Genomic DNA, 25,948 nt, shown 5'->3' with positions numbered 1-25,948 from the left:
TGATGAAGCAGTCAGCTGTTCGCACAGGAGGGTTTTGCCTACCCACCCTGGCCTTCCTGGACCTGTGGTGGTTTGCAAATGCCACCGAGAATGGCAATTGGTCTATGTTGTTGGATTCCATCTCCCATCAGCCTTTGTCATCATGGCCAATAGATACATGTCATGATTATTCACTTGCGACCCAGCAAATATTTGACAACATGGCATCTGGGAGTTAGCAGTCTTGTTTTCAATACTTTATAAGCTCTCACAAAAAGAAGGGCTGTAGTTTAATGGTACAGGGTGTGTTTTGCATGCAGAAGGTCCCAAGTTTAATCCCTGGCATCTCTAGATAGGGAAAGACCCCTGGCTGAAATCCTAGCCAGCCACTGACAGTCAATGTGGATGATAGTGAGCTAGACGGACCAATTATCTGATACAATACAAAATAACTTCTTGTATTCAAAGAATGTCAAGGTAACAAAAGGGGGAAATAGATTCAGGTAGGTAGCCGTGTTGGTCTGATACAGTAGAAATAAAAATAAAAATAAAAAAATTGTCCAGTAGCACCTTAGAGACCAACTAAGTTTGTTCTTGGTATGAGCTTTCGCATGCATGCACCCTTCTTCAGATACCATGCATCAACAGGTATTTTTTTTTTATATATTTCAAAAGGGGAAAATAGTTTTCTGTTTTTCATGTTCCCTTTTTCATATGAAGAAAATAAAAATCATCTAGTTTACATGGATTGCCTTCCCTGACACATGGAAAACTGATTTGCCTTGCAGGCCAAAAATCGTATCGTCTGATTACTCTCTTCAAGGTACAGTTATTTTTCTAGGACCACCAGGTATTACCCAGAAGGAACACCTCAACCATAGCTCACACTCACTTTTGCAAGAGGCATATTTGCTTCTTGGAGAGAAGTCTGGAGAACCACGGCAAAATCATCCTTCTGGCCATACTTCCTTGATGCCAGCAGATTTTCCAAAGAATTCTGCATATAAGGATAAGCAAACAGTTAACAGGATGAACTCTGTCCCTGAACCACAGAGAACATAGCACAATGCACAGATTTGCCCATGGCTTAAATGAGTTTCAGAGCCATCTCTACTGCTAATAAGCCAGAATAATCAAATTATACAGTCAAAACACAAAAGTAATTCCATGAAAAAGCATCTTATGCAACCATTAGGAAACGACCCAGCGGCTGCGAGGTGAATTGCATAAGGCCGTTTTCTTAGAAAGAGCAGAAACCTAGTAATTAGATCACATGGTTGGCCCTGCATAAAGCTCAGAAACAGGAACATCCCAGCTAGCTAACAGTGCAGGATATGGGCAGTTTTTGCCACCTGCTAAATATTCCGACATGCTTTTGCAGTAGAGACAACATAATTAAGCAGCTTGGCAAACAGAGCTTTCATTAGCTACAGCTGGGATAGCACAGTTCCTCAATTCTCCCCTCTGCAGTTGTTGTAACACCATTTGAAAAATTTGGGATTTCAGCTGCCATGTATCACTAGGATATGCAGGGCATTTTTAAAAGCTTGCTCCATCACTGGCACCTCCAGTGCTGGGAAAGAACCTTTTCTGCCGGTCAGCATAGGCAATGTTGAACTAGACGGACGAACAGTTACACTCTGTATAAGGCAGCTGCCTAAATATATTCCCACCTCCCCCCCCCCCACCTCGGTTGCTGACACAAAGCTCTTATGAAATAATGAAGGCAGCATACCTTATGCAAATGCATTATGCAAACTAGACAGCTTTACTCAGTTTGCATAACTGATAGATTTATGTTGAAAACAAAGAGGAAGGGTTGTATATTATTTGTGTTTGGAGGCCCATAATGCGCAAGAGCTGTAGGCACACTGGCATCTGCGTTGAGATTCCTGAGCTGGACAGAGTTGATCCTGGGCCAACTCCGTTTCTTGAAGAGGGGAAACCAAATTTATTCATCAATTCCCTGCCACCATAACTTCCTTGGAGGAAGAATGCAATACAAACATGAAAGGGATACATATGTGATCCTAAAAAGATTAACGTTAAAGGGATCTGAGACTCTAAATCTATTTAGATGTCATGTCAAATTAATTTTTGGACAGATATACACAGATGAATGCGAGTTGTCCCTTGCACAGTGCTCACCTGATAGGACCATCTCCACACAGCCACCTCCAGACTGGAACAATCGTTGGGACAAAGGCATGGCTTGAGGAGAATATCCCTGGAAGTTGGCAAAAGCCAAGCCAAAAGATAAATTAATGAAATAAAAATTGCTGTAGCTTTTCATAAACATGCAGTCTTTTGAAACACAGAGAGGAGAGATTTGTGCTGTGATTCATATGCATTTTAGAAACGTATATGTTTCATAGGGCTTCTCCAGACTGGTGTCTTACTGCAAGGGTATTCAGCAACATGTTGTTGACACAATAGCAGTGCATGCGTGGTGGGTTTATGCTGCTAGAATTTGCTGTGTGATGCTTCCTCAATGCTACCAAATGATTAATATCCAGAGGGGCTATAGGGCAACAAAAATGGGGAGAAGGGGGATAAACCATAACACTATTTACTTTTTATTGCACAGTAGAAGAAAAGGCCTTTCTGCTGTTTGAATTAAAATAAGAAGAATATAAGATCAGAGTGAATATAGGACAAAATCAAATCGAAGCATTTATGGTATAAAAAGTTACACGATATCAGCAATTATACCCATTGATTGGAAATGAAGCATCCCCTCAAAAATTTTGCAGGCACAAACTCTATTGAATGTGGAACTGGGTATAACTTCCTTGCTAGCATTCTGAGCACAATGAATCATGGCATATGCCCCATACGCTCAACAGACAGTACCACACTTCTAAAAGATAAAGAAGCTATTGCATTGTGCTGGAAAGAACATGACCAGTATCTCCTTAACTGCAACTCTGTCATAGCTGCTGAGGTCCTCTCAAAAATTCTCTTGGGGATGCCTCTAACTCTGAGGTTCTTGATTGAGCAGGAGGACAGACTACATGACCTATAAGCCCTCATTGCAATTCCATGGAGTCTCACTCCCTCCTTCTCTAGCTTAGAATTTGACATACAAAAAACAATTTTCAGTCACCCATATCAAAACATTTCCAAATCAGACATAATGTGGCGTCTTTTCCGCTAACTATGGTGAAAAGTTCTCAGAGGTTTGCAGAAATAACTTCCAGCACTCCAAAAGTATATAACTTCCATCACTCCATCACAGGTATATCCAAATAAATATCTAGAATCTGTTATTTGATGGTGACGTAAAATGTGGGTAGTGGAAGAAAGCTGATTCACCAAACGACTTTAAAGTTTGGCAAAATGGCCTGAGTAGGGTCAAAGGGGAAGGTTTCCCACAGTTGGTCCTAATTTCCAACATAGAGAAAGCAGCCTGCTTTGTAAGTTGTGATTAGTTGAGGTGACGGATATTTGGCAGACCAAGGTGAACCCTTTCAGAAGCGCAATCAGGATGACTATTGATTTGGTATGCAGTACAGCAATCTTTTTATATCCCTGTCACAAAATGCCTCTGGAGAAAAATGAACACTCCTCAGCAAGGAACACAATGAGAGCTCATGGCTCATCAACAGCTGCAATAAAATGGGATTTACCTGACATAATTCTGATCATTGTGTGGAAGAGGTGAGACTGTGAGCAGAGGAGAATCCACCAGGTTTACAAAAACTTTGGGCATCTATAGTGATAAAAAAAAATGATTAGGAAAAGCTAGCAGTTGTGGGCTGTTCACTTTCACCAGAAGATTTTCTCTTAAATGGCTGCACCACTTGTATTCATCAGGATCCATTCATAGCTCAGTGTAGACTGTGACTCCCTTGTGCCTCTCTTAATTCCCCTTTCTCCATGCAGTGTTCTCCCTCAACTACTGCTGCCCCACATTTTCTCCCCTCTAAATCTGGAGACTCCCTATGCTTTGGAAATGCAAATAGGAATCTACGGATTTGGAGAGCAGAAAGTACAGGATGCCAGTAGCTGGAGGGAGGAGAATGCATCATGGTTGAGGGGGGATTGCACAACACACAAAGGGTTCACATTCCACATAAAGCCAAGATATGGATGGGCCCTCAATTGATTTCTCTCCTGGACAAGGGACAAATAAATGAATATTGGCAGTTTCTGCTCCCATTTACACTGGTATTCTCCAACATCACCAGTCTGCTGTTTTATTTGCTTATTGATTTGAATTTGATTTGGAGATACACACACACACACACACACACACACACACAGTGGTACCTCAGTTTTTGAACATAATCCATTCCGGAAAACTGTTCGAGTTCTGAAACGTTCAAAAACCAAAAACTCAACAGCCAACAGCTAGGCCTCCTCAGGATCTTGCACTCAAGCAGAAGCCACATGACATGTTTGACTTCCAAGGCGTGTTTGAAAACCGAAGCATTTACTTCCGAGTTTACAGCATTCGTAAACCAAAATGTTAGTCAACGGAGACGTTCAAAAACCAAGGTACCAGTGTGTGTGTGTGTGTGTGTGTGTGTGTGTGTGTGTGTGTGTATTATGGGAGTTGTTTTATACTGCAATGCAAACTAAAATAGGAGATGGATATTATAAACAGCAATATATAACTGCCTTACATAAACAAACTAATACATTGAGCTGAGATTTCTGCAGTTTAGGGAGTTGGACTAGATGACCCATCTAGTCCAACTCTGCCATTCGATGATTCTATTATCTGAATCAGGTATCGGAAGAGGTTTTATGTGGTCCTTGTTATTTTAAACCATGTGCAGCCATACCCACTCATTCTACATGCCTATTTTGTAGTTTGTTTTCCTCTTTTAAATTTCATCTGTTATAATGGTTCTCTCTGTTTTGTAGACATTATACTGTAAAAGGAGGGGGAGAAGAAAGGTGTTGAAATCTATGAAATAGCTCTTACTTCTTCATATAAAAAATCCAAGACTTCTTCAAGTTGTTTTATGCTGTCAAGGTGGGAAGTTGTCTGTTGGAAGTGAAAGGATTTATGTTAGAGAGTGGATGAGGAGGTGATGGTTCATTTTTATGCCAAACAAAAGGTTGACAAAATAGCTGTCCCCCAGCATTCACCAACAAGTGAATGAATCAAGGTTGGGAATTACAGACTAAACAATTGGTGCAAGAGGTAGAATCACAACTTTCAAAAATGAAAGGCCTCTGACCTTACATAGAACTGAAATATGCCCAATGAGAATCTAATGTTTTTACGTATCATAAAGAGGTCCTTAGAATGACACCAAATGGAAGAACCCAGGGGCAATATATTGATCTATATTCTTCCAGCACTTTGAGAGGAAGCAATCAAGAGGTGAGCAGACAATCCAATTTGAACTAGGCTTTTCCCAAGACTGATTAATCACTGGATGAGTAGCCCTTAGCTAATAGTTTGAGGATTGCATTCTTATGAATTTTAGAGAATGAGAGAGGGGAGCAGGGAGCAACTATTGCCTTTCAAATATTCATATACAGTTATCACCTCTGCAGACTTCAAACAAAGTAATTTGCAGAGAGTTGATTAAAGCCCTGAGGAGGGAATGTTGCAGAGCCTGCCGTATAACACAGGCTGTTTGGTGCAATATGCACACAAAGATAAAAGACCCGAAATGAAAATTGTACTTTGTTCTTTGGAAGGAGTTGTATGGACCAAGGATAAATGTGTAGCATTGTCAGGGAGGAAAAAGCAAACCAGAAATTAAAATAACGCACACCTTCAATTGATTTGAACAATGTCCAAATGGGGGTATTCGTGAAATTGATTAACAGTATGCAGAAAAGCAGAAATGTTCAAATATCAAGAGCAGAGGAAATAAGATCCCCCCTGAATGCTTGGATGGCTCAGTGGGGCAGGCAAAGGAGAGAATACAGAGGTATCAGAAACAAGGTAAGAAATAGGAAAGAGGACTAGATTTAAAAAGAAAGAGTCTTGTACATTCTAGACAAAGCTGGAAGAAAAATAAATATATTGTAGCACCTTAAAGACTCACTTTTTATGATATGATCTGCTGTGGAGCTGTTATCCATGATAACATCAACATTTTAAACCATATTATTGAACCTAATTCCTTGGTCCATTTGGCAAGTCAAGACATGGGACTCTTACCTGAGAGATGGACGCTTGGAAAGGACATGGATGGAAAATTGTGATGAGCTTCCAGTCATGTTGGTAATCTGTCTGCTGCAGGGTAAGAGCACAAGGAAAAACAACTGCCACACTGCAGATTAATAAGGGAATAGGAATCAAGGTGTGCATGAGTGGAGGATTCCAGCAAAACAAGGACTAATACAATAGGAAGCTTATTCACTTTGGCTCTGACACAAATAATGTGGAATCCATGTCTCTTTTTAGGACTTACCTTATTCTTTTTATTCTAAGTTGTTTTAAACTATTTTTAATATTGGGTTTTAATGTAGGGTGAAGGATAGATAAATACTAGTACTACTACTACTAATAGATTTGAACATATATTATGGAAGTCCAAATGCAGCTGGCAATAGACTCTGCCCACTGAGCCACCATTTTGCATCTAGCCTGACCCCCGCTAGCTACTGTTTTACATTTAATGCCACTTACTGGATCTCAGGTTTCTAATTAAAAAACCCCCAAAGTAGACCCCGCAGGTATGAAACCTGCTCACCCCTGTTTCCCAGATTTGGTGTGTGCTATTTTTCCAATTAAGAACACGCAGTGATATCTGCCCTGCAAACCACCTTTCTTCAGGTGGTATCATCTTCACTTTGGAGGTGGGGAGGTAGATGTGAGAAATTACTGGTGTCTGAATGCTTCAGGGAGGTTTTTATAAAGTATTAGCCCTTGTGGGGAAACAGCACCATTTGGACTTCACTACAAAAAAACAACAACCCTGCGTCAGCAACAGCGAAGCCAATTCGAAAGGCAATCGCAAACATAAATAAACCTTTGTGGGCCACAACTGCTCACTGGTCTATAGCGTTGGTTAGGGCTGTCTTAAGCATATGTGGCGCCAGGGTGCAAAGATCCACCCGGCACCCCCTCCCCCGGTTGCTCAGTCACTGGCTCGGTCGCCCCTGAACTCGCAGCGCAGAGCTGCCCGCAGCAGAAGAGCCCGCCGCAGCGCTCCAACCGACAGGTGGGCTCTTCCTGGGACTCAACTTTCGGCCCCGGACTCTCGGCCTGGCACCCCTGAGAGCCCGGCGCCCAGGTGCCCTGCACCCCTAGCAGTGGCGTAGCGTGGGTTGTCAGCACCCGGGGCAAGGCAAGTAATTTGCGCCCCCTAACCCATGGATTTTAGCAGGGGGCAGAGAGCTGCAAGTACGAGCGCGCGCCCCCCCATGTTGCGCCCAGTGCGGCCGGCCCCCCCTGCACCCCCCACGCTACGCCACTGACCCGTAGCACCTACGGGTAAGACGGCCCTGGCATTGGTATACATACCTGGCTCCCTTTCATGTTCTTCACAATTCCTTTAGCTTGATCTAAGAGATCTCTGCACCACAAATGGAAAGGGGAAATCGTCAAACAAGCCTTTATTCTTTATAGGCACAAAGATGAAATGCTAACAGCATAAAAAATCTATAACGCCTTCCTAATCGTTTTTGATGAGGTCATGTGGCTTGATCCTGCAAGTACTTAGGGGCAGTAATGCTTTTAAAAGTAAAATCTCAGGCTGAACTGAATGTTACACTTCAGCCAAAGTGTACAGTAGCATTTGTTAATTATAGGCATCAGGGGAGGGTTTTTTATCTTATTTTATTGGAACACAGCACAGTAAAACCTCCCCATCTGTGACTGGGATGACAATCTGCCCCACCTCCCCACCCAAAAGGCTATGAGGAAAGTCAATGTACCCATCATACATTTTAAATTTGAACAGAATGGGGTTCTGCTTTTCTTTAGGTAGAATGTGGGTACCTATGGCAGAAGTTTGTTTAGTGCAGAAAGCTAGAGGACTGTTTTCTATGTAGTTCCTATGCAGAACTGTACTGAGCAGAAGGCAACAGACCAGGTATTTGGTCTATAAAATAATTAGGTCACTGGAATGAGCTAGTAAAGGTGGAGTGGTTTTTTTGTACATTCCTTGGCTCACCCAAATAAGCCTCCCAGTTCAATACGAAGTAGCAAATAAAAATAGAACTTACAGGGTCCCACTTCTTGGCACTGAGCTGCTGTTTCGAAGGGAAGAGTAATACTGCACGGAAGGATTAAACCTGCTAATAAGAGCTGCAAGACATACACCCAGTTCAGTAAATTTGTGGGCTCTGGATTTGCTTGTAGGAACATGAGATGACAATGGGCAACCATCAACCTGTTTATTTGTTTGGGTTGGTAGAAAGCAGGGAATAGGGGCCTTTGGTTGCCAAAAAATAATACGTATTTTTATTGATAAAGTGTTGGGCAATAGATTAAATTAAAGAGAGATCTCATCTGTAAAGTCAAACAGTCAATAGAACAGGGAAAGTTTAAACTATAAGTCATACCTGTTAGCGTTTTCATGCTTGCCGTGATAAGATCCCTCTCTGTGCTATAAACAAAAACAATTCATATTTTTGTATCTGAAATAGTCATGGCATGAAACACAAGGTGTTTTCATTTGAATTTGCTTTTTCCCCTATTCTCTCCCCCCATCCCTTTTGCCTTGTGTGGCATGCCTTCTGGACTGTAAAGGTGACTCGCTAGTTGTTGTTGTTATTGTTATTGTTGTTTTAACTCTTGGATCTGACCCACCAGTGTCTAATGGCAAGACACTTTTCTCTTGGCTACTAAAACCACATCTTTAGGGTTTCCCTCTGCACTGACTCCAGCCTGTCACTGTCAGGCTTTCTTCACAGCTGGTAAAGTAACTGGCGGGACGCAGGTGGCGCTATGGGTTAAACTACAGAGCCTAGGACTTGCCAATCAGAAGGTCGGTGGTTCAAATCCCCGTGACGGGGTGAGCTCCTGTTGCTCAGTCCCAGCTCCTGCCAACCTAGCAGTTCAAAAGCACGTCAAAGTGCAAGTAGATAAATAGGTACTGATCTGGCGGGAAGGTAAACAGTGTTTCCGCGCGCTGCTCTGGTTTCGCCAGAAGCAGCTTAGTCATGCTGGCCACATGACCCAGAAGCTGCACACCAGCTCCCTCAGCCAATAAAGTGAGATGAGCGCCGCAACCCCAGAGTCGGTCATGACTGGACCTAATGGTAGGGGTCCCTTTACCTTTACCTAAAGTAACTGGCACACATGGCAACTGTGAAACACATCTGTAGTTAGTAATAAACATGTTTTATGGACATAATGAAAAGTTGTACCTTTGGAGGTCTGGCTGCTCCAACTTGGTGTCCCCCATCTGTAAATAAATATACAATGATAAATGCATCAGGACTAAAAACAAACACACCTTGTCTAGTCAGTGTCTGAAGGATACACTGTGAATGACCAAAACAGAACTTTGCATCTTTTCATGTAAACCTTTCTTACTTTGTCTATAGTGGTGGGAAGGGGGGGGGGTGGACCTGTGAGATTGCCTGTAAAACTAAAAGCCTTTTTTAAAAAAAGGAAAGAGAGCATTGCCAAGCTGAGTAATTTAAAGATCTAGCACAGGAATAAGTCAAATGTGATTTTAATAAGGCTGCCTGCCCTGTCTGTAGTTCTGTGGAGTTTTGCTATGGCCTATTGTTCAGTGTGGGTGGGTGGGTGAAGCTTCAGTATTACAAAACAGACAAATGTGAGCATGTGTATAATTCAGTCCTCTATATTGGATTGGGCTCCAACAAATGGAGCTTTGGGCATTGTTTGGCTAAGTCGGTGCAGTGGCTTGGCGTGTTAATTGAACCAAGATGTTTGCAGGCTACCTTCTGTGAGGGAAGACACTGGGAAGCTAACAAATGGGCAAAGGTCCCAGAGTTTAGTGAATCGAAGGGATTGGGTGTTCAGGGGCAAGAGATCAAATGAATGGTGGAGAGTAGGCAATTGAATACAGTGGTACCTCTGGTTAAGAACTTAATTCATTCTGGAGGTCTGTTCTTAGCTTGAAGCCGTTCTTAACCTGAGGTACCACTTTAGCTAATGGGGCCTCCCGCCGCCGCCATGCGATTTCTGTTCTCATCCTGAGGTAAAGTTCTTAACCCAAAGTACTACTTCCGGGTTAGTGGAGTCTGTAACCTGAAGCATTTGTAACCTGAAGCGTTTGTAACCCAAGGTACCACAGTAAGAGGAATCTTAGGAAGGTGGAGAAGCAGACTGAGGAAAATGAGGGTGGGGAAAACAGCATTGATGCAGGAAAGGGATTCTGTAAAAACTCAACAGTGCTTAGGTTCAATTTGTCTAACCTTCTTTGAAAGTTGGCATGTTCATACAATATGTTGATATGCACTTAGACATTCAATGCCAAATCCAGTGTGTGGAATTACATCACCTGCACCTGACCTTCCTACTGCTGCACCACTCTCCTTAGCAACCCTGGCATTGGGAAGCCAGGTGAGTGATGCCACCCTGCTGCCCATGCCACCCTGCCAACCACTATTGATTAACTGGCTGATATCTCTCCTTAATTAAGTAGGTGACGCTTGGATGATCTTTGCTATCAAGTGTCAACATGAATTATTGTGCCCTTTTAAGAATCAGTGACAGATGGCAAGTGGAATAAGTCTACTATAGCCATCGATCTCAAAAAACAAACCAGAGAATATGCAGGGAGCCTTCCTGAGACAATTTAGCTGACTAGCAGGCAGGGACAACTGGTCGCCCTGCTAATCCAACCCTGAACTATTTACTGCAGCTGAATGTTACAGGAGATTGTAACTCAGCATGAGACTCTTAATCTCAGGGTCAAAAGATTCCTGCATTGAAGGCGTTTGGACTCAATGACCCTTGTGGTCCCTTCCACTCTACGATTCCATGAAGTCCTGAGAATAACTGATTTGGGGTTTACGTGTGGATTTTCTGTTTTGCTCTGCCAGTTTTCCTGGTTCTGTAACAGGTCATCAAATACTGAGCGGAAGGGCCATAGCTCAGTGGCAGAACATGCGATGTGCATGCAAAGCCTACTGTCAGAAGCAGAATATGCCTCTCAAAACCAGCTGCAAGGAAACATCATTGGAGAGAAAATAAAAAAATTCCTTCCAGTAGCACCTTAAAGACCAACTAAGTTAGTTCTTGGTATGAGCTTTCGTGTGCATGCACACTTCTTCAGATAGAAGTGTGCATGCACACGAAAGCTCATACCAAGAACTAACTTAATTGGTCTTTAAGGTGCTACTGGAAGGAATTTTTTTATTTTGACTATGGCAGACCAACACGGCTACCTATCTGTATCATTGGAGAGAGGACTCTTGCGCTCATGTCCTGCTTTGCGGCTTCCCAGAGGAATCTGCTTTTGCCACAGTGAAAAGAGGATTCTGGATTAAGGTGGCCTCTGGGCTAGAAGATGACTCAGATTTTTGCCACAGTGTTCTGGACAGAGGCAAGGAGGCTGAAGTGAAACCATCAGAAAGGAGAACACAGCAGTAGCCAGAATGAGGGACAGAGGGAAAGAGCCACATATATATATTTGCAATGTAAAGGGGGAGGCTGCTACAAACTTGGTGATGGTATTCCTGTTTTCGACTGGGACAAGTTCCCCCCACCCATGCAAGTTGGTGTCTCCCAGGAAAGGGGTAGCTGGCACCAAGACTGGGTTGCCCAGTTAGTGGGGGGGGTAGGCTGTCCAGGATTTAAGGCCACTCTGCCCCCTCACCGTCTTTGTCTTTGCACGGTTTGAGAGGAAGGAGCCAGGGGGCTTGGAGCTTCATGGCTTTTATCATTCTTTTGATGGAAGCCTCCCAGAGTGGCTGGGGAAGCCCAGCCAGATGGGCGGGGTATAAATAAATTATTATTATTATTATTATTATTATTATTATTATTATTATTATTAAAACTTCTGCCCACTGCCATGTCTTAGTCCAACCAGCCGATCCACTTATGACCAACTGGTTGGTGCAGATCAGCTGGGTGGCCCACCTGAGTACAGCCAGATGATCAGTGGTAAAGGGAGATGCTGCGCAACTTAGTGATGGACTGATTATGAAACGAAGAAGACAATAAATACAAGGCTTCATGCCCATTCAACAGATTCCATCACCATAATTGACCTGTTCACACATTGCACGGAAAACATGTGCAGCCTGCTTCTGTACACATGTACAAGTCTTTGTAGGAAAAGAATGTACGCATGTTTATTTGTATATTCAACCGCTGTGTGAAGAGGCACACAGACTGTGTACTTGTTGAATATGACACATGAATGTGCAGCTCAACTTTTTTTGTACAGGTGTGAACAGTGGTACCTCGGGTTAAGTACTTAATTCATTCCAGAGGTCTGTTCTTAACCTGAAACTGCTCTTAACCTGAAGCACCACTTTAGCTAATGGGGCCTCCTGCTACTGCCGCGCCACCAGAGCATGATTTCAGTTCTCATGCTGAAGCAAAGTTCTTAACCTGAGGTACTATTTCTGGGTTAGCGGAGTCTGTAACCTGAAGCATCTGTAACCTGAAGCGTATGTAACCCAAGGTGCCACTGTATTGGCAATGGAAAAAGTGAGCATATTAGAAGGACTTGGGAAGAAAGTCCCAAGTTCAGGTGTATTTGGTTTGAGAGGCTGATGGAAAAGATAGACAGCTGGAGATACAGAAATGCTTGCTGCAGATCAAGCAGCTATTGAAGGCACAGCTCCAGGAGCCAGCTCAGAAGTTGGCAACCCTAGTGCTGGGGACAGGAGGTGGAACAAACTACCCATGGAACATGGGGGGCCACTTTTTATTTTATTTTCTATACTAAACTATAACCTCACACCACAGTCAACATCATTCATATTAAATACAGTTTTCCTGAAGAACATGTTACCTTTGATCCCTTTCCCAATAGCGCTCATCGTTATACTCACATTTCCAAAACCTCCAATAGCAGCAACTGCTTTAATGTCCAATGGACTCAAAGTATGAACTGTAGAGATAAAATGTGGACTGCAGTTTAGAAAAATAGCAGTTTTCCAAATGTCTATTTGCATTAATCGAATTGGAAGTAATGTGTAAGATACAATTAATATCTAGCATTTGTATTGGGTTTTTCGGAAAGGTTTTTCACAAAACTGTAAGAGCTCGGTAGATCTTTAGCACTGCACTTATCCTTTAAGTCTAAGTGTGTGTGCACATGCTTGCTTGCTTACCTTATGACTAGCGCTGAAGACTACTTAAATGAATGGTGATAACTATTTTTAGCTGCTTTTGTGCTGTTTGTAAATTGCCTTGAGACACATCATGTAAGAGGTTATCCATAAATCAATTAATTAATGCACAAGTACACACATATATTAATCCCACACTCAAAGTATCCATTTCTTTGACATCCAGAAAAGTGAACCAAGAACTCTGAAATATATTACCAAATTCTCCCCCCACCCCAAATTGTTGAAAAATAAGGTTCCATTATGTCTTATTTTCATATGGTCTGACTGTTGTACATTATATACAGTGCGGTCCTGCACATGTCTACTCAGAAATAAGCCCTATTAAGTTAAATGGAACATATTCTCAGGTACGTGTGTGAAGGACTGTAGCATAACAGTTTTAAAAGTTTGTCTAAGCTTCCATACACACCATACATTTAAAGCACACCCTCCCCCCAAAAAACCCCACACACCCTAGGAACTGTATTCCCAAGAGACCTCCCCAGCATCCTTAACAAACTACAGTTCCTAGGATTTTATAATGTGGGGATGTGTTTAAATGCATGCTGTGTATACAGTCTAAGACTTGGGAGGGGAAAGTAAGCATAACTCCCAAATTTCATATTCAACTCAGTGAATGTCTTCTTCTGCTCTAAATATGTATTTCAAAAACAGATACCTGAAGATGAAGATGAGTGAGGGGAACTTAGCATCTTGCAGGAGAAATGCAAAGGCTGAAAGAAGAAACAAGCATTTTAGAAACAAAATTTAGGGTAAGGCAATAAAAGGAACCGAGGCATGGTTATAGATGAGCTTTCTGAGAGCTCTCTTTCCCCGAAATAAAAAAAGAAGACCACATCGCTATGAAATACAATATCATTTTTGGAAAGTAAGAGGCAGCAATATGGCCGCCCACGCTCTGTAAGTCAAATATTTGCTGTTACTTTCCACACACATTTTTAAAAGGTACTCTCTCTTCCCAGTCTGAATTTGGAAGTTCCATCTCCCATAAGACCCACGTCTATTCCAGCTATCCTTTAGAAAAGCTGTGAGGAAAGAAAATAAGAAGCCTTGAAAACTCTCCAGCCACTAGATTGTGGGGTGGACCTTCCTGGTCATTGGGAGACATGTAGAGTCAAGGAATGATGTCTTGTGGTGGAATGGGATCCTGAGCTGCTTTGAGGACCCTCTCCTTCCCTGGAACATCTTTCTCTGAGTCAAGATGGATCCTTCTCCCACCAGTCAAGGCCTTGCACTCTAGCTATATCTCCATCCAATGAAAAGATGAGATAGCACACAACAATAAGACTATAAGATGGGTGGGTCTCATAGAACATGTCGTAGAACTTCACGTTCTTAGAACATAAAGTTCTATGATAGGAGATGATCCTGTGACGTTTCCTCATTCCCTTTCAGCAGCTGAGGCTTGGTATTGTAGCTCTGAAGAGGTCTCGACAGAGGGGCTATCATCTATGCATGCAAACCTAAGTCTGCAGGCACAGAATTGCAGGCAAGAGCCTCCATGCATTCACCTGTAGTTATTGCTGAGCTGGGGCCACAAGTGGAAAACTCAGTTTTAAGAAAGCCTAAGTTCGTAAAGTCTGAGAAACATCAATTACTCCTTTCTTCCTGCCATCATGCAGAAACAGATACTTGCCTCAGTTTCCATTTCTTCCTTCGTATCATTCTTGGGTGTCAGAACATGAGCTGCAGTCCCTAGAAGATGAAGAAATATGGGTTTTGTTTTATTTCCTTGCTCCCCCTCCCCCCTTGCAATCTATGGCTGTTGATGCATATGGCTGCTTTATTTTTGTGAATTTATGCATTCATTTGCTAATGTCAGAGGCATTTTTAACACTAGTAAATCACAGGATGCAAACAGAGAGGGTAAACACGTGGATATAGCTAAATAACAGCCTGCGTATTTTTCACTGTATTTCAAGTAGAGATGATTACGACCCTATGATTTCAATCCTTTCCTTGGAGGAAGCACCATTGAACTTAATGAGACTAACGTATGACTGGACATGCATAGGATTTCACTGCAAACTATTATCTGAAGGAGGAAAAGGGACAGTTGTGCTGTAAAAATTGGACCTAGAGAGAATAATTTGTCTAACCCAGAGATAGGGAACCAGCTGCCCAGTCATCATCCTTGGCTTGGACTGATGGGAACTGGTGGAGTCCAGCAAAATCTGCAGAACCATAAATTCCTCATTCCTAGTCTAAAGAAAAACGTTATAATTCTGTCAGGTAACTCTGATTTTGAACTTTTAATAGCAAAATTGCTTAGATGATTTGGTCTACATGGTGCTATTTATTTGAGTATATCCACACTTCAAATCCAGTGGTAATTCAAACTCCTGATGGGGAAAGCAGCGATCAGCAATCTGCCCCCATGGTCACAGGAAACATGTCCCTGCTCTTCCCCCTTACAACACACAGACATCCATCTTGGATATAGAGAATTGGGGGGGGGGGGGGGAGTTGAGGAATGACAAAGGAGGAAAGGGTAAAATACCTTATTCCCAAAGCATCACTTCTTCAGGCTTCAAAGTAGCTACAGCATACATCAAATTAGTTCCAAAAAAAGAAGGGAGGTGGGAGATCCTAATCATAGATCTCTTTCCCTGCACCTCCAATGTCTGATATGGCCCTTGTCCACAGATCCTAAATTGCCATTCATCTTCTTAGTTCCAGAGGCTTTGCTTTTTGTTCTGTCTTTTCCAGTTGATTATTGGAGGTCCCAATATAAGTGGTTCCTCCAGACAACCTGCTTATTGAGCATTTATCCTGATTTGTTTACACGGAGGTTATATGTCTCCCTGTCAATCAGTCACTGTTCTACACCTTGTTGTGCAGATATTTTCCCACCACTTTCCTAACTGCAAACCCACCAACATTTAAAAACAATCGTGTTCTACCAGAGCACTGTCATCTACCTTATTTGCACAAACATAGCCCCTCGACCCCGACATCATTTTTATTGTGCATGATGATTTTTTGTTCCACCTTTGATGCACTATAGCACCACAATGTCCTTCCAGACAGCAGAAATGTGTAACACTGAAGAAGCATTGCAGAATTAGTGTAGTCGTAGTACTTATGCACCCTTCATCCAAGGTCCCAGTGTGCGTTGCAACAATTAAGCCACCATGTTAAAAATGGTTTAAAACAATTTGCAATCACAGAAATAAGCTGGGTCCTAAAAAATATGCATATCAAGTGTCAAATTCAGGGTAAAGAGATGTGTTGAATGAACAAAGCAAAATGATGAGTGGTCAGTCTAGTATCAATTCACTGCTAATGCACTATTATCACATCAAATCCTCCTTGTGATCCAACACTTGTTAATAAACCTTTGTCCCCACTGTAGAAGGATGTGCAGATCCAGAAAGGGCCTCCACAGTCATTTACAGACACACCACTAAGACTGTGTTAATGGAAAACAATCTTACCCAGTCACAAGTGATTGCTGAGAGAGAGAGATCTTATAGAATGCACCTGCCCACTAAAAACCCTAGCTCAGTCTGGAGGACCCCCTATACGTGATATGCGATTGAATCCCTCCTGCAAAATAGCAAGTCTGGAGGTGACCAAGGCATCGTGTCTAGAACATTTACAGGTGATCAGGGCCTTACCTAAGACAAAAACCAACAGGAGGGAGAATGCCAGCTTCTTCATGCTTCGTTCCTTCCTTTATGAATGAACACTCCTGGAAGGTGTGAGTTTTGATTTACAGCGACCTATGCGTGGTCATGAAACGGTCTCGTCTTCTGACTGCTTTTTATACCTTGGTGAGCAGATAACTCAGCTGTCATAAATTTTATGGCCCTTTTCGCCACTGAGAAAGAAGGCTATGGGAGCAAAATGATAAAATATTAACATTTCAATGCCACTGCTTAATGTACTTTACACATTGTTACATCCTAGAAGGAGGAGGAGGAGGAGAAGAAGAAGGAGAAGGAGAAGGAGAAGGAGAAGAAGAAGGAGAAGAAGAAGAAGAAGAAGAAGAAGAAGAAGAAGAAGAAGAAGAAGAAGAAGAAGAAGGAGAGAGAGAGAGAGAGAGAGAGAGAGAGAGAGAGAGAGAGAGAGAGACTGATTTGCCCTTCAAATGCAGGCAGGAACTGCTTTGCAAGTTCCCTTTTTCTGTGTGTCAGTATCCCATAATATGCCCATCCAATAAATCCACACATGCTGCATTCATTACACTCCTCTGCTCACCTGTATTTGAAAACTTCTTCATAATGGTACCAAGCTGTTTGATGCCAAGCTGCATTTGCATATCTCATCAGATGTTAAAAGAAAGATAAACCCTATGCAGGATTTGTAAATCCCCAGGCACAGATTTAAAAGTGAACTCTTGAAAAGTCTGCCTTGCTTATCTTAATGAGGTAAAGGAAGTGAGCTCTTGCAAGGAAGTCTCCTTTGCACGGCACTCCTGCAGGGTTTAACAGCACTTAAGCAGAAGGGAAGGGGCTTGTTTTATCAGCAGCAACAGCGCTGTGCTTGGCAAAGGAGCACCAGTAATAGTTCTGCCATGAGAATTATTTATTTACTCAATTTTATTCATCATTTTTATTTATCCCACCCTTCCACCAAGGAGCTCAGGATATTGCAAATGGCTCTCCCACTCCCCAGTGTGTCTTCACAACAACCCTTCAAGGTAGGTGAGGCTGAGAGACAACAACTGGCCCAGATGACCCAGTGAGCTTCATGACCTTTTCAGTAGTGGCTCCCGCCTGTGGAACATCCTCACATCAGATGTCAAGGAAATAAACAACTATCTGGCATTTAGAAGACATCTGAAGGGAACACTGTATCAGGAAATTTTTTATGTCTAATGTTTTACCAATTTTTTATGTGTTGTAAGTCACCCAGAGTGGCTGGGAAAACCCTGCCAGATGGGTGGAGTATAAAATTAAAATTTTTCATTATTATTATTATGGCTGAGCAGGAATTGGAACCCAAATCTCCCAAGTCCTAGTCCGACACTCTAATAAAGGTAAAAGGTAAAGGACTCCTGGACGGTTAAGTCCAGTCAAAGGCGACTATGGGGATGTGGCGCTCATCTCGCTTTCAGGCCAAGGGAGCTGGCGTTTGTCCACAGACAGCTTTCTGGGTCATGTGGCCAGCATGACTAAACCGCTTCTGGCACAATCAAACACTGTGTCAGAAACCAGAGTGCACGGAAACACCATTTACCTTCCCGTCGCAGCAGTACCTATTTATCTACTGGGAGTGGTGTGCTTTCGAACTGCTAGGTTGGCAAGAGCTGGGACAGAGCAATGGGACCTCACCCATCGTGGGAATTCGAACCGCTGACCCAAGAGGCTCTGTCGTTTAGACTACAGTTCCACCCATGTCCCTATTCTAATTAATGCCGCATACTGGCTCAGTTGCAGCAATGCCTGCCTTGTCTTAATATAACCCAGAAGCATACAGTGGTAGAGTGAACTACTAGGTTAAGGTTTTAAAACATTAGCTCAATGCAGAGACGCCAGAGAAGTTTGTGGCACAGGTGCATTGCCAGAAAAGTTCCTCTTAATATTCCCTGGGATCATCTACAAAGAAGGGACTAGCTCAGGGCATTTAACACCTGCGGAAAGGGGCAATTAGGGGTGTGTGGGGCCCCACCTCCCCATCCCATTCAATGTGCAGAAGCCAAAACAACTGGCAGTCGAATCTTACTTCAGCACTGACAACCAGACAACATCCCTGCACTGAGCACAGCAGCTCAGTTTAGGGAGCACAGGGCAGGGCACACAAATCTTTCCATCCTCCAATACCTCACCAGAGCTTGCTCAGTGCCTGCTTGCTGCCCACTCGAACAAATGCTCCATGCAGCAGCAGCAGCAGCAGCAGCAGCACCAGAGTGCATCATAAGAGCAAAGCATTGCAGATGCACTAGGGATGGGTGACTTCATCAGTTTCACTTTCCCTCAGTTTTTCATTTTCCCAGTCTTAAGTTCCGTTCTGCATATTTCCACATCCATTTGCAAATTTTTAAAGAAAAGTCCAGACACTGGAGAGAGGCCCCCCCCCCCATTTTTCCTCTGGCACAGAGCCACTTCCTTTGTTACCTCAATGGCCCATGCTTAGGGGGCCATTAACAAGAAGCTGGCCCAGCTATTCTAGCAATTGAATCCTCCATTCGATTTTAGCCCTTGCTGGATTCAGGAATTAGAAGGGACTCAGGCATACAGCCTAACCCCATTCCCAACTTGCAATGCTACATATTTTTGCAAAGCAATCTGCTCTAGAATATGCATTTTTGCATGTCATTTTCACTAATATATATTCATTTCTAGGCATACTTTACCCCAGTCAGTGCATTTCTGTACACATTACCTGGCTGGAAAACAGCACTGAAAAATTCAGAGAACTGCGAATTTTGAAGAACAACTGTTTTGTTTCTTGTATTGTTCCAGTAAGCGCAAATTAGGTAAGCTTACCTTTAAAAGTGAACTTGATTTAATTTCTCCCCCATTCCTCATGTGCACCCAGAATTCCTTCTGAGATGCATGTCCACTTACTTTCCCAACAGTGGTGTCTACAATGTAGTAGACAGTGTTCTTCATCCTTGGGTGCCCAGATGTTATTGGACTACAACTCCCATCATCCCTCACCAGAAGATGAAGATGAAGTTGATACCCTTCCTTTTGCCCTGATGGGACTCAAGGTAGCTTCCAGCTCAGCCAGTGGCATGGATTATGGGAGTTGTAGTCTATCAACATCTGAAGACCCACCATTGAATAATACTGTACTAGAAGACAATAACTGGGCAACACAGGCAGCTGGCCTGCCCAGGCTAGAAACAAGCAAGCATCACTGCTGCTAGGAGGATGGGAATGACTGACGGGGGACATGTCTCCCCGACCCAAGCTTCCACGCTCTGCCTAATGGTGGGGCCAGCCTTGTGGCTGGAAGGTGGAGGAAGTAGAGGTGGTACTTACATTTCAGCATTTCCATCCAATGGGTCATTCGCCGTCTTCTGAACTCTTCTCCCAAGGATGCAATGAAATGTACTGCCTCAGCTGTGTAGCATAGGAAGGAGGAGGAGTTTGGATTTGATATCCCGCCTTTCACTCCCCTTCAGGAGTCTCAAAGCGGCTAACAATCTCCTTTCCCTTCCTCTCCCACAACAAACACTCTGTGAGGTGAGTGGGGCTGAGAGACTTCAGAGAAGTGTGACTGGCCCAAGGTCACCCAGCAGCTGCATGTGGAGGAGCGGAGACGCGAACCCAGTTCCCCAGATAACGTGACTACCGCTCTCAACCACTACACCACACTGGCTGGAGCCATGTCATTTACCCAGCTTCTTCGTCTTCTTGCACCATTGCTTTTTGGGTCATCATGGGAAAATTCAAGTCTGCTTGGCCTTGATGGACATTGGGAAGGCCAACACGCTCAACAGAAGTGGAGATTATACAGAACATCTCAGGGGAAAGCTGGAGGGTCATCCCACCGCCCTGACCCACCCACCTCCCCCCACCCTCTGCTGTGGTAATACAGCCTATCCATGCAGTGTGCTGCTCTGGAGCTAGTAAAAGCTTTCAATGCAGGCTGGGGGAGTAAATGGATTTAAAATGAAGTGCCTTAGGACAATTCACAACACAGATTTGTTTTCTATAGGCACATCATACAATCTTGGGTCTTAAGTGCTCCAGTGAGGGAAAGGGGGGGGGGAGAAAGACATATAGCCAACAGAAAGCAACAATTAGACTGCTGTTTATGTGCATATTGAAACCAAAGCGAGTATCCCTGGGCAACCTAAAGATTGGTGGGGTCTCACCAGCACCATATTTTGTGGCCTGCCTAGTTGCCTTATATAAGCAAAGTAAAAATGCAATTTTAAGCTTAAAGAAAGGGGAGAAGAAGCACTCTGTCCAGTGGTAGGGTAGGGCTGGCCGTGCCAGTCTTCCCCGAATCTAGCTCTAGATCTGCCTTGCCTACTCCCTTCCTTACTTTGGGTTTCATTTTCAGCTCCTATATTTCTGATCCCTTGAAAATGCCTGCTCCTCAACCCCACTGGGCAGCTAGGCTCCAGATCTTCCTCAAGGAACACCAAAGTGTTGCCTGATGTTCTCTCTGTGCATGTTAAAGGAGCACCTTCTCCCATCGGCAGGCCTTTGCTTCCTTTACAGGCGATGCCTGAGACAGCCCACAAACTATGCCACCAGTTGGAAACATTTCCTTCCCAGTCAATCTGTCAGAACAGCAGGTTCCTCACAGCACCCACCTGAGATCCGTATCCTTCCCAGCATGCAGCTGGCGAGGGCAAATGAAGCCGAGAGGAAATGGCAAGGGCTTTAGCAACATGATGGATATGGCCCAATAACTGTTCTGTCATTTCCTTTCCCATAACTACTACAAGAAAAAAAGAAGACAGCACAATTTAGGTGGCAAGAAAGAGAAGGGCAGAGCAGTATATCAAAGCAAAAGGTCTGCTGTAAAATTAGAATTCCAGGGACCAAATATCAAGGCAGTGTAAACACACTCAGGGGCTTAAATATAATAAACCCAGATGGGATTCTATAACCCAGTGAACGTTAGAAGCTTTTGATCCCTTAATTCAATATTGTGGCATGAAATATATATATGAGTTTCCTTTCCCTTAACAGCAGTACAACAGCATGGCAGGTACGAGAAGGGATTAAACAGCCCCAAAGCCTCACACCACAACCCCTTTTGAAAATTGCAAATGTGAAAGAAGAAAGTGAGAGGGGGGAGAGGAAAAACAACAACTTGAGCTCCCATTAAAAATAAGAAAAATCCATCAATCCTAATTTAAACACATATAAGCCATCCAAATAGGTATTCAAACAAGATAGTTGATTATGAGATGTGGAAAGGACAGGGAAATCTTGAGACGCCTGAGTGGTTATATTCTTCCAGCCTTCACGTGTAAGTCTGAGAGGGCTCACAGGATCCATAGGAACTTAGGAAGCTGCCTTAAACTGACTCAGACCATTGGGTCCATCTTGATAGCTCAGCTGGTTAGAGTGTGGCGCTGATAACACCAAAGTTGCAGGTTCAATCCCCGTATGGGAAGGCTACATATTCCTGCATTTCAGGGGGCTGGACTAGATGATCCTCAGGGTGCCTTCCAAATCTAGAATTCTATGAATCTATGAGCGCAATATTTTTTTCTACCCTGACTGGCAGCCATTCTCCAGGGTTTTACAGACAGTGTTCTCTCTCAGCTCTCTGAGCTTATGGCCCTTCCCCACTTTTGCTATACATCTCTTAGTCCCCACCATGCATGAATATTGTTTGTGGTTCATTCCACATCACAACCTCTCCCCATTTCCATCTTTCCACCTCTGCAGTGGTTTTTGTTCAACTTAAAGGGGGGGGGAATGGTCAAGGTGATGAAGCAACTCCTCCCAATGCGGAAAAGTTGCACCATTTGGGACTTTTCGGTTTAGAGGAAATGTAAGAAGTACAGTGGTGCCCCACAAGACGAATGCCTCGCAAGACGGAAAACCCGCTAGACGAAAGGGTTTCCCGTTTTTTGATGCGCTTCGCAAGACGAATTTCCCTATGGGCTTGCTTCGCAAGACGAAAAAGTCTTGCGAGTCTTGCGATTTTTTTCGCTCCCCCCCTTTTTCTAAGCCGCTAAACCACTAATAGCCTTTTAGCCGCTAAGCCGCTAAGCCTTTAATAGCCGCTAAACCGCTAATAGCGCTAATCCGCTAATAGGGTTGCTTCGCAAGACGAAAAAACTGCTAGACGAAGAGACTCGCGAAACGGATTATTTTCGTCTTGCGAGGCACCACTGTAACATGATAGAAATTTATAGAATTACTGTATTCATGGCATGGAAAGAGAAAAGTTTTTTTCTCCCTCCTTCTTATAACACTAGAACTCCAATGAAGCTGAATTGCGCCAGGCAAAAACATTCCTTTTCTCTTTGGCCTTTGGCTAATTAAACAACCCATGGCCTTTTAAACTGCTTTTGTTTGTTATTATGGTATGTATTTTTGTGCTTTTATGTTGTAAACGGCCCTGTGATCCTCGGATGAAGGACGGTATAAAATTTTTAACAACAACAACAATTCAGGACACATAAAAGAAAGCCGATCTGCTTTGCTAAGCTTAGGTTGTCATGGTAGATAGGTCAAGTCGAGGCCCTGTTTGCGTCTCCATGGCTCAAGTTATTTATTTTGGATTTATTTTTTACACCACCTCACTCTTGGCTCAAGCGGAGCTCCCGTGGAAACGAAAAACAACTGGAAAATAAAAACATAGACAGGCCCTTGTCCTGGCTGGCAATACAAGAGGAGCCTTGCTGGATCATGCCAAAGGCCGATTTAGTCCAGTAACGTTTTCTCCCCCGTGGATCTGTGGCAGCTAAATGTAAAAATGATAGCTCCGTCCTTAATATCTTCACTCTAGAAACTAATTTCTATCGGGCTTATTTTTATTTTAACTGCGAAGGAAAATATCCTCCAGTAACCAAACAGAAGTGAAATCACAAGAACTTTACTGCCATCTGCTGGACACAATGACAGAATTCTACGCACCTCCAACAAGTTTTATTATTACAGTACAGTGGTACCTCGGGTTACATGCGCTTCAGGTTACATACGCTTCAGGTTACAGACTCCGCTAACCCAGAAATAGTACCTCGGGTTAAGAACTTTGCTTCTAGATGAGAACAGAAACCGGAACGAATTAAATACTTAACCCGAGGTACCACTGTATTACGTATTATTCATCTCAGGGCCTATGCGCACCAAGTTGAATGTCACACTTTGCATCTATCTGATTGCAAACACCTATGTTTTCTGGAGTGGAGTGCTGCGTGGAGTGGGAGGCAGACCAATGGTAAAGATTTTCCAAGTTTGCAGAGTAAAAGAATGTCCCTATTTTCATCAGATAAATGTTGCAGGGTATGGTAAAGGTAAAGGGACCCCTGACCAGTCCTGAATGACTCTGGGGTTGTGGTGCTCATCTCGCTTTACTGGCCGAGGGAGCCGCCGTTTGTCCGCAGACAGCTTCCGGGTCATGTGGCCAGCGTGACTAAGCCGCTTCTGGCAAACCAGAGCAGCGCACGGAAACTCCATTTTCCTTCCTGCCAGAGTGGTACCTATTTATCTACTTGCACTTTGACGTGCTTTTGAACTGCTAGATTAGCAGGAGCAGGGACCAAGCCATCTAAAGGCAGCCCTGTATAGGGAGTTTTGAATGTTTAATTATGTTTTAATATATGTTGGATGCTGCCCAGTGTGGCTGGGGCAACCCAGTAAGATGTGTGGGGTATAAATGGTAAATTGTTCACTACGGAATGGGACGTCCCTATTTTCACTGGAGAAATGTTGGAGGGTGTGAGGGAAGCAGCAACACACAATCAGAATGAATGCTCAATAAAGACCAGACATAGATTTGCCAACACATGCACTTCGTGCAAGCAACTCAGGATGAATGTTGAATTAATTTGAAAGTACAATGAGGCATGGCCAACCTGGAAGACTCTGCAGCTATTTGGTGGCCATTTATTACTTATATGTCTCATGATCCAAAAAAACAAACACATATGTACCGAAGCACCTGGATGTTGTTTGGAATCACATGTAACTTATCTCCCTGCTTATTTATGATTTCCTCTTCCTATTGAGTTCAATCTTTGTATTTCAGTCTTGCTTATAGACAGATTTAATACACCAGCTGTATGCTACTATATCATTGATGAATAATCCCATTCTTGCCCAGTTTTCCTTGGATCCTTTGTATCATGACCCGTATTACTCATGGTTCTTGTACCCTTATTACTTTTTATATTTGCATTCGTTATTAATAAAAGAAAAGAAGGGTGAATGTTGAACAAACTGTTTGTGTGGACGAGCCCTTAATATACTTCCGCCTCTGCAATTACATAGAAATCATTGTGACCCAGCTCCTAGCAAATGACTCTGATTCAGAGAACACTTGGATAGGTTGATTCTCAACCAATTTTCCCCATCAGTTTACCTGTAAGTTGCCTCGGGACGCCTCATAGGAAGCAATTCATAAACGAAATAAATTATTCTTATTTCAATGGGACTTAATCATAGTACTCTAAACCAACCTGTTTTTGAGGGAGGCAGGGATGTGTGTTGTGCTCCTTGAGGTATCACTTAAGCAAAAGCAACCATAGATGAAATCCTGGGCACGCTTATTTTGGCATAAACATGTAGATAGGAGTATACATATGTAGGAGTAATCTTGTGCAGGGTTGCTTAGGAAATCAGCTACTGTTTTCTCTCTGACAAGAAGGAGCAAAATTACGTGACCTCAAAGATGCAGCTCACTGGTGTGCAAATAATGATGATGATGATGATGATGATGTTATGGTGGTGATTGTGATGATGGTGGTGGTGGTGGTGATGATGTATTATTATTGCTATTCATTGTGTTGACAGCCCTTTCTGGTTAGATGCATTTTCTGTGATTGGCCAATTCTTTGTGACATTTCTGATTTTATATTTTTCTTTAGTGCAATTTTATATTTGCTGTAGATATTTAATCCACTTTATGTGTTCTACTGGGGTGACAGAGCTCTTTAATTGCACAACCCCAAATTTCTGGTATGCACCTGAATTCCTCTCACAAAATAGTGGAACTACCCCTAATTGGTTGTTTTCTTGAAAAGGCCTGCGGAGTTTCTAACAATTTTTGCATCTTTGAAAGACAGCTTGTTTCCACTAGAGGTCACCAGATAATTGCTGCATTGCTGTGTTTGATTTCCAAATCACGCTCCCTGCTGAGGTCAAATAGCAACTCTCAAAACAGAAAGAATAAG

At 43.1% G+C, this 25,948-nt stretch overlaps 1 protein-coding gene across 4 annotated transcripts in view; it reads right to left on the bottom strand.

The window, feature by feature from the left end:
• PLB1 (phospholipase B1) overlaps nt 1-25,453 on the bottom strand; it is a 126,051-nt gene extending 100,598 nt beyond the window's left edge. For 2 of the 4 annotated variants that reach the window (XM_083497169.1, XM_083497171.1), the window contains exons 1-14: nt 20,118-20,203; nt 16,803-17,018; nt 14,819-14,877; nt 13,841-13,895; nt 12,880-12,938; nt 9,268-9,305; nt 8,461-8,504; nt 8,122-8,203; nt 7,418-7,469; nt 6,110-6,184; nt 4,913-4,975; nt 3,609-3,691; nt 2,128-2,206; nt 872-976 (exon numbers count right to left, since the gene is read on the bottom strand). In XM_083497169.1, the coding sequence (XP_083353295.1) occupies nt 872-976; nt 2,128-2,206; nt 3,609-3,691; nt 4,913-4,975; nt 6,110-6,184; nt 7,418-7,469; nt 8,122-8,203; nt 8,461-8,504; nt 9,268-9,305; nt 12,880-12,938; nt 13,841-13,895; nt 14,819-14,877; nt 16,803-16,845 (837 nt within the window). In that variant the 5' untranslated portion in view covers nt 16,846-17,018; nt 20,118-20,203. Of the gene's footprint in view, nt 1-871; nt 977-2,127; nt 2,207-3,608; nt 3,692-4,912; nt 4,976-6,109; nt 6,185-7,417; nt 7,470-8,121; nt 8,204-8,460; nt 8,505-9,267; nt 9,306-12,879; nt 12,939-13,840; nt 13,896-14,818; nt 14,878-16,802; nt 17,019-20,117; nt 20,204-25,234 lie in introns of those variants that run through there. The other 2 variants (XM_083497168.1, XM_083497170.1) reach the window with 2 other exon arrangements.
• Nucleotides 25,454-25,948: the final 495 nt, after the last annotated feature.

Source organism: Podarcis liolepis (assembly GCF_965112155.1).
Source record: "Podarcis liolepis genome assembly, chromosome: 3".
NCBI lineage: Eukaryota > Metazoa > Chordata > Lepidosauria > Squamata > Lacertidae > Podarcis > Podarcis liolepis.
Note: the sequence above shows the minus strand (reverse complement) of the source record. Positions and strands in the feature narration are given on the sequence as shown.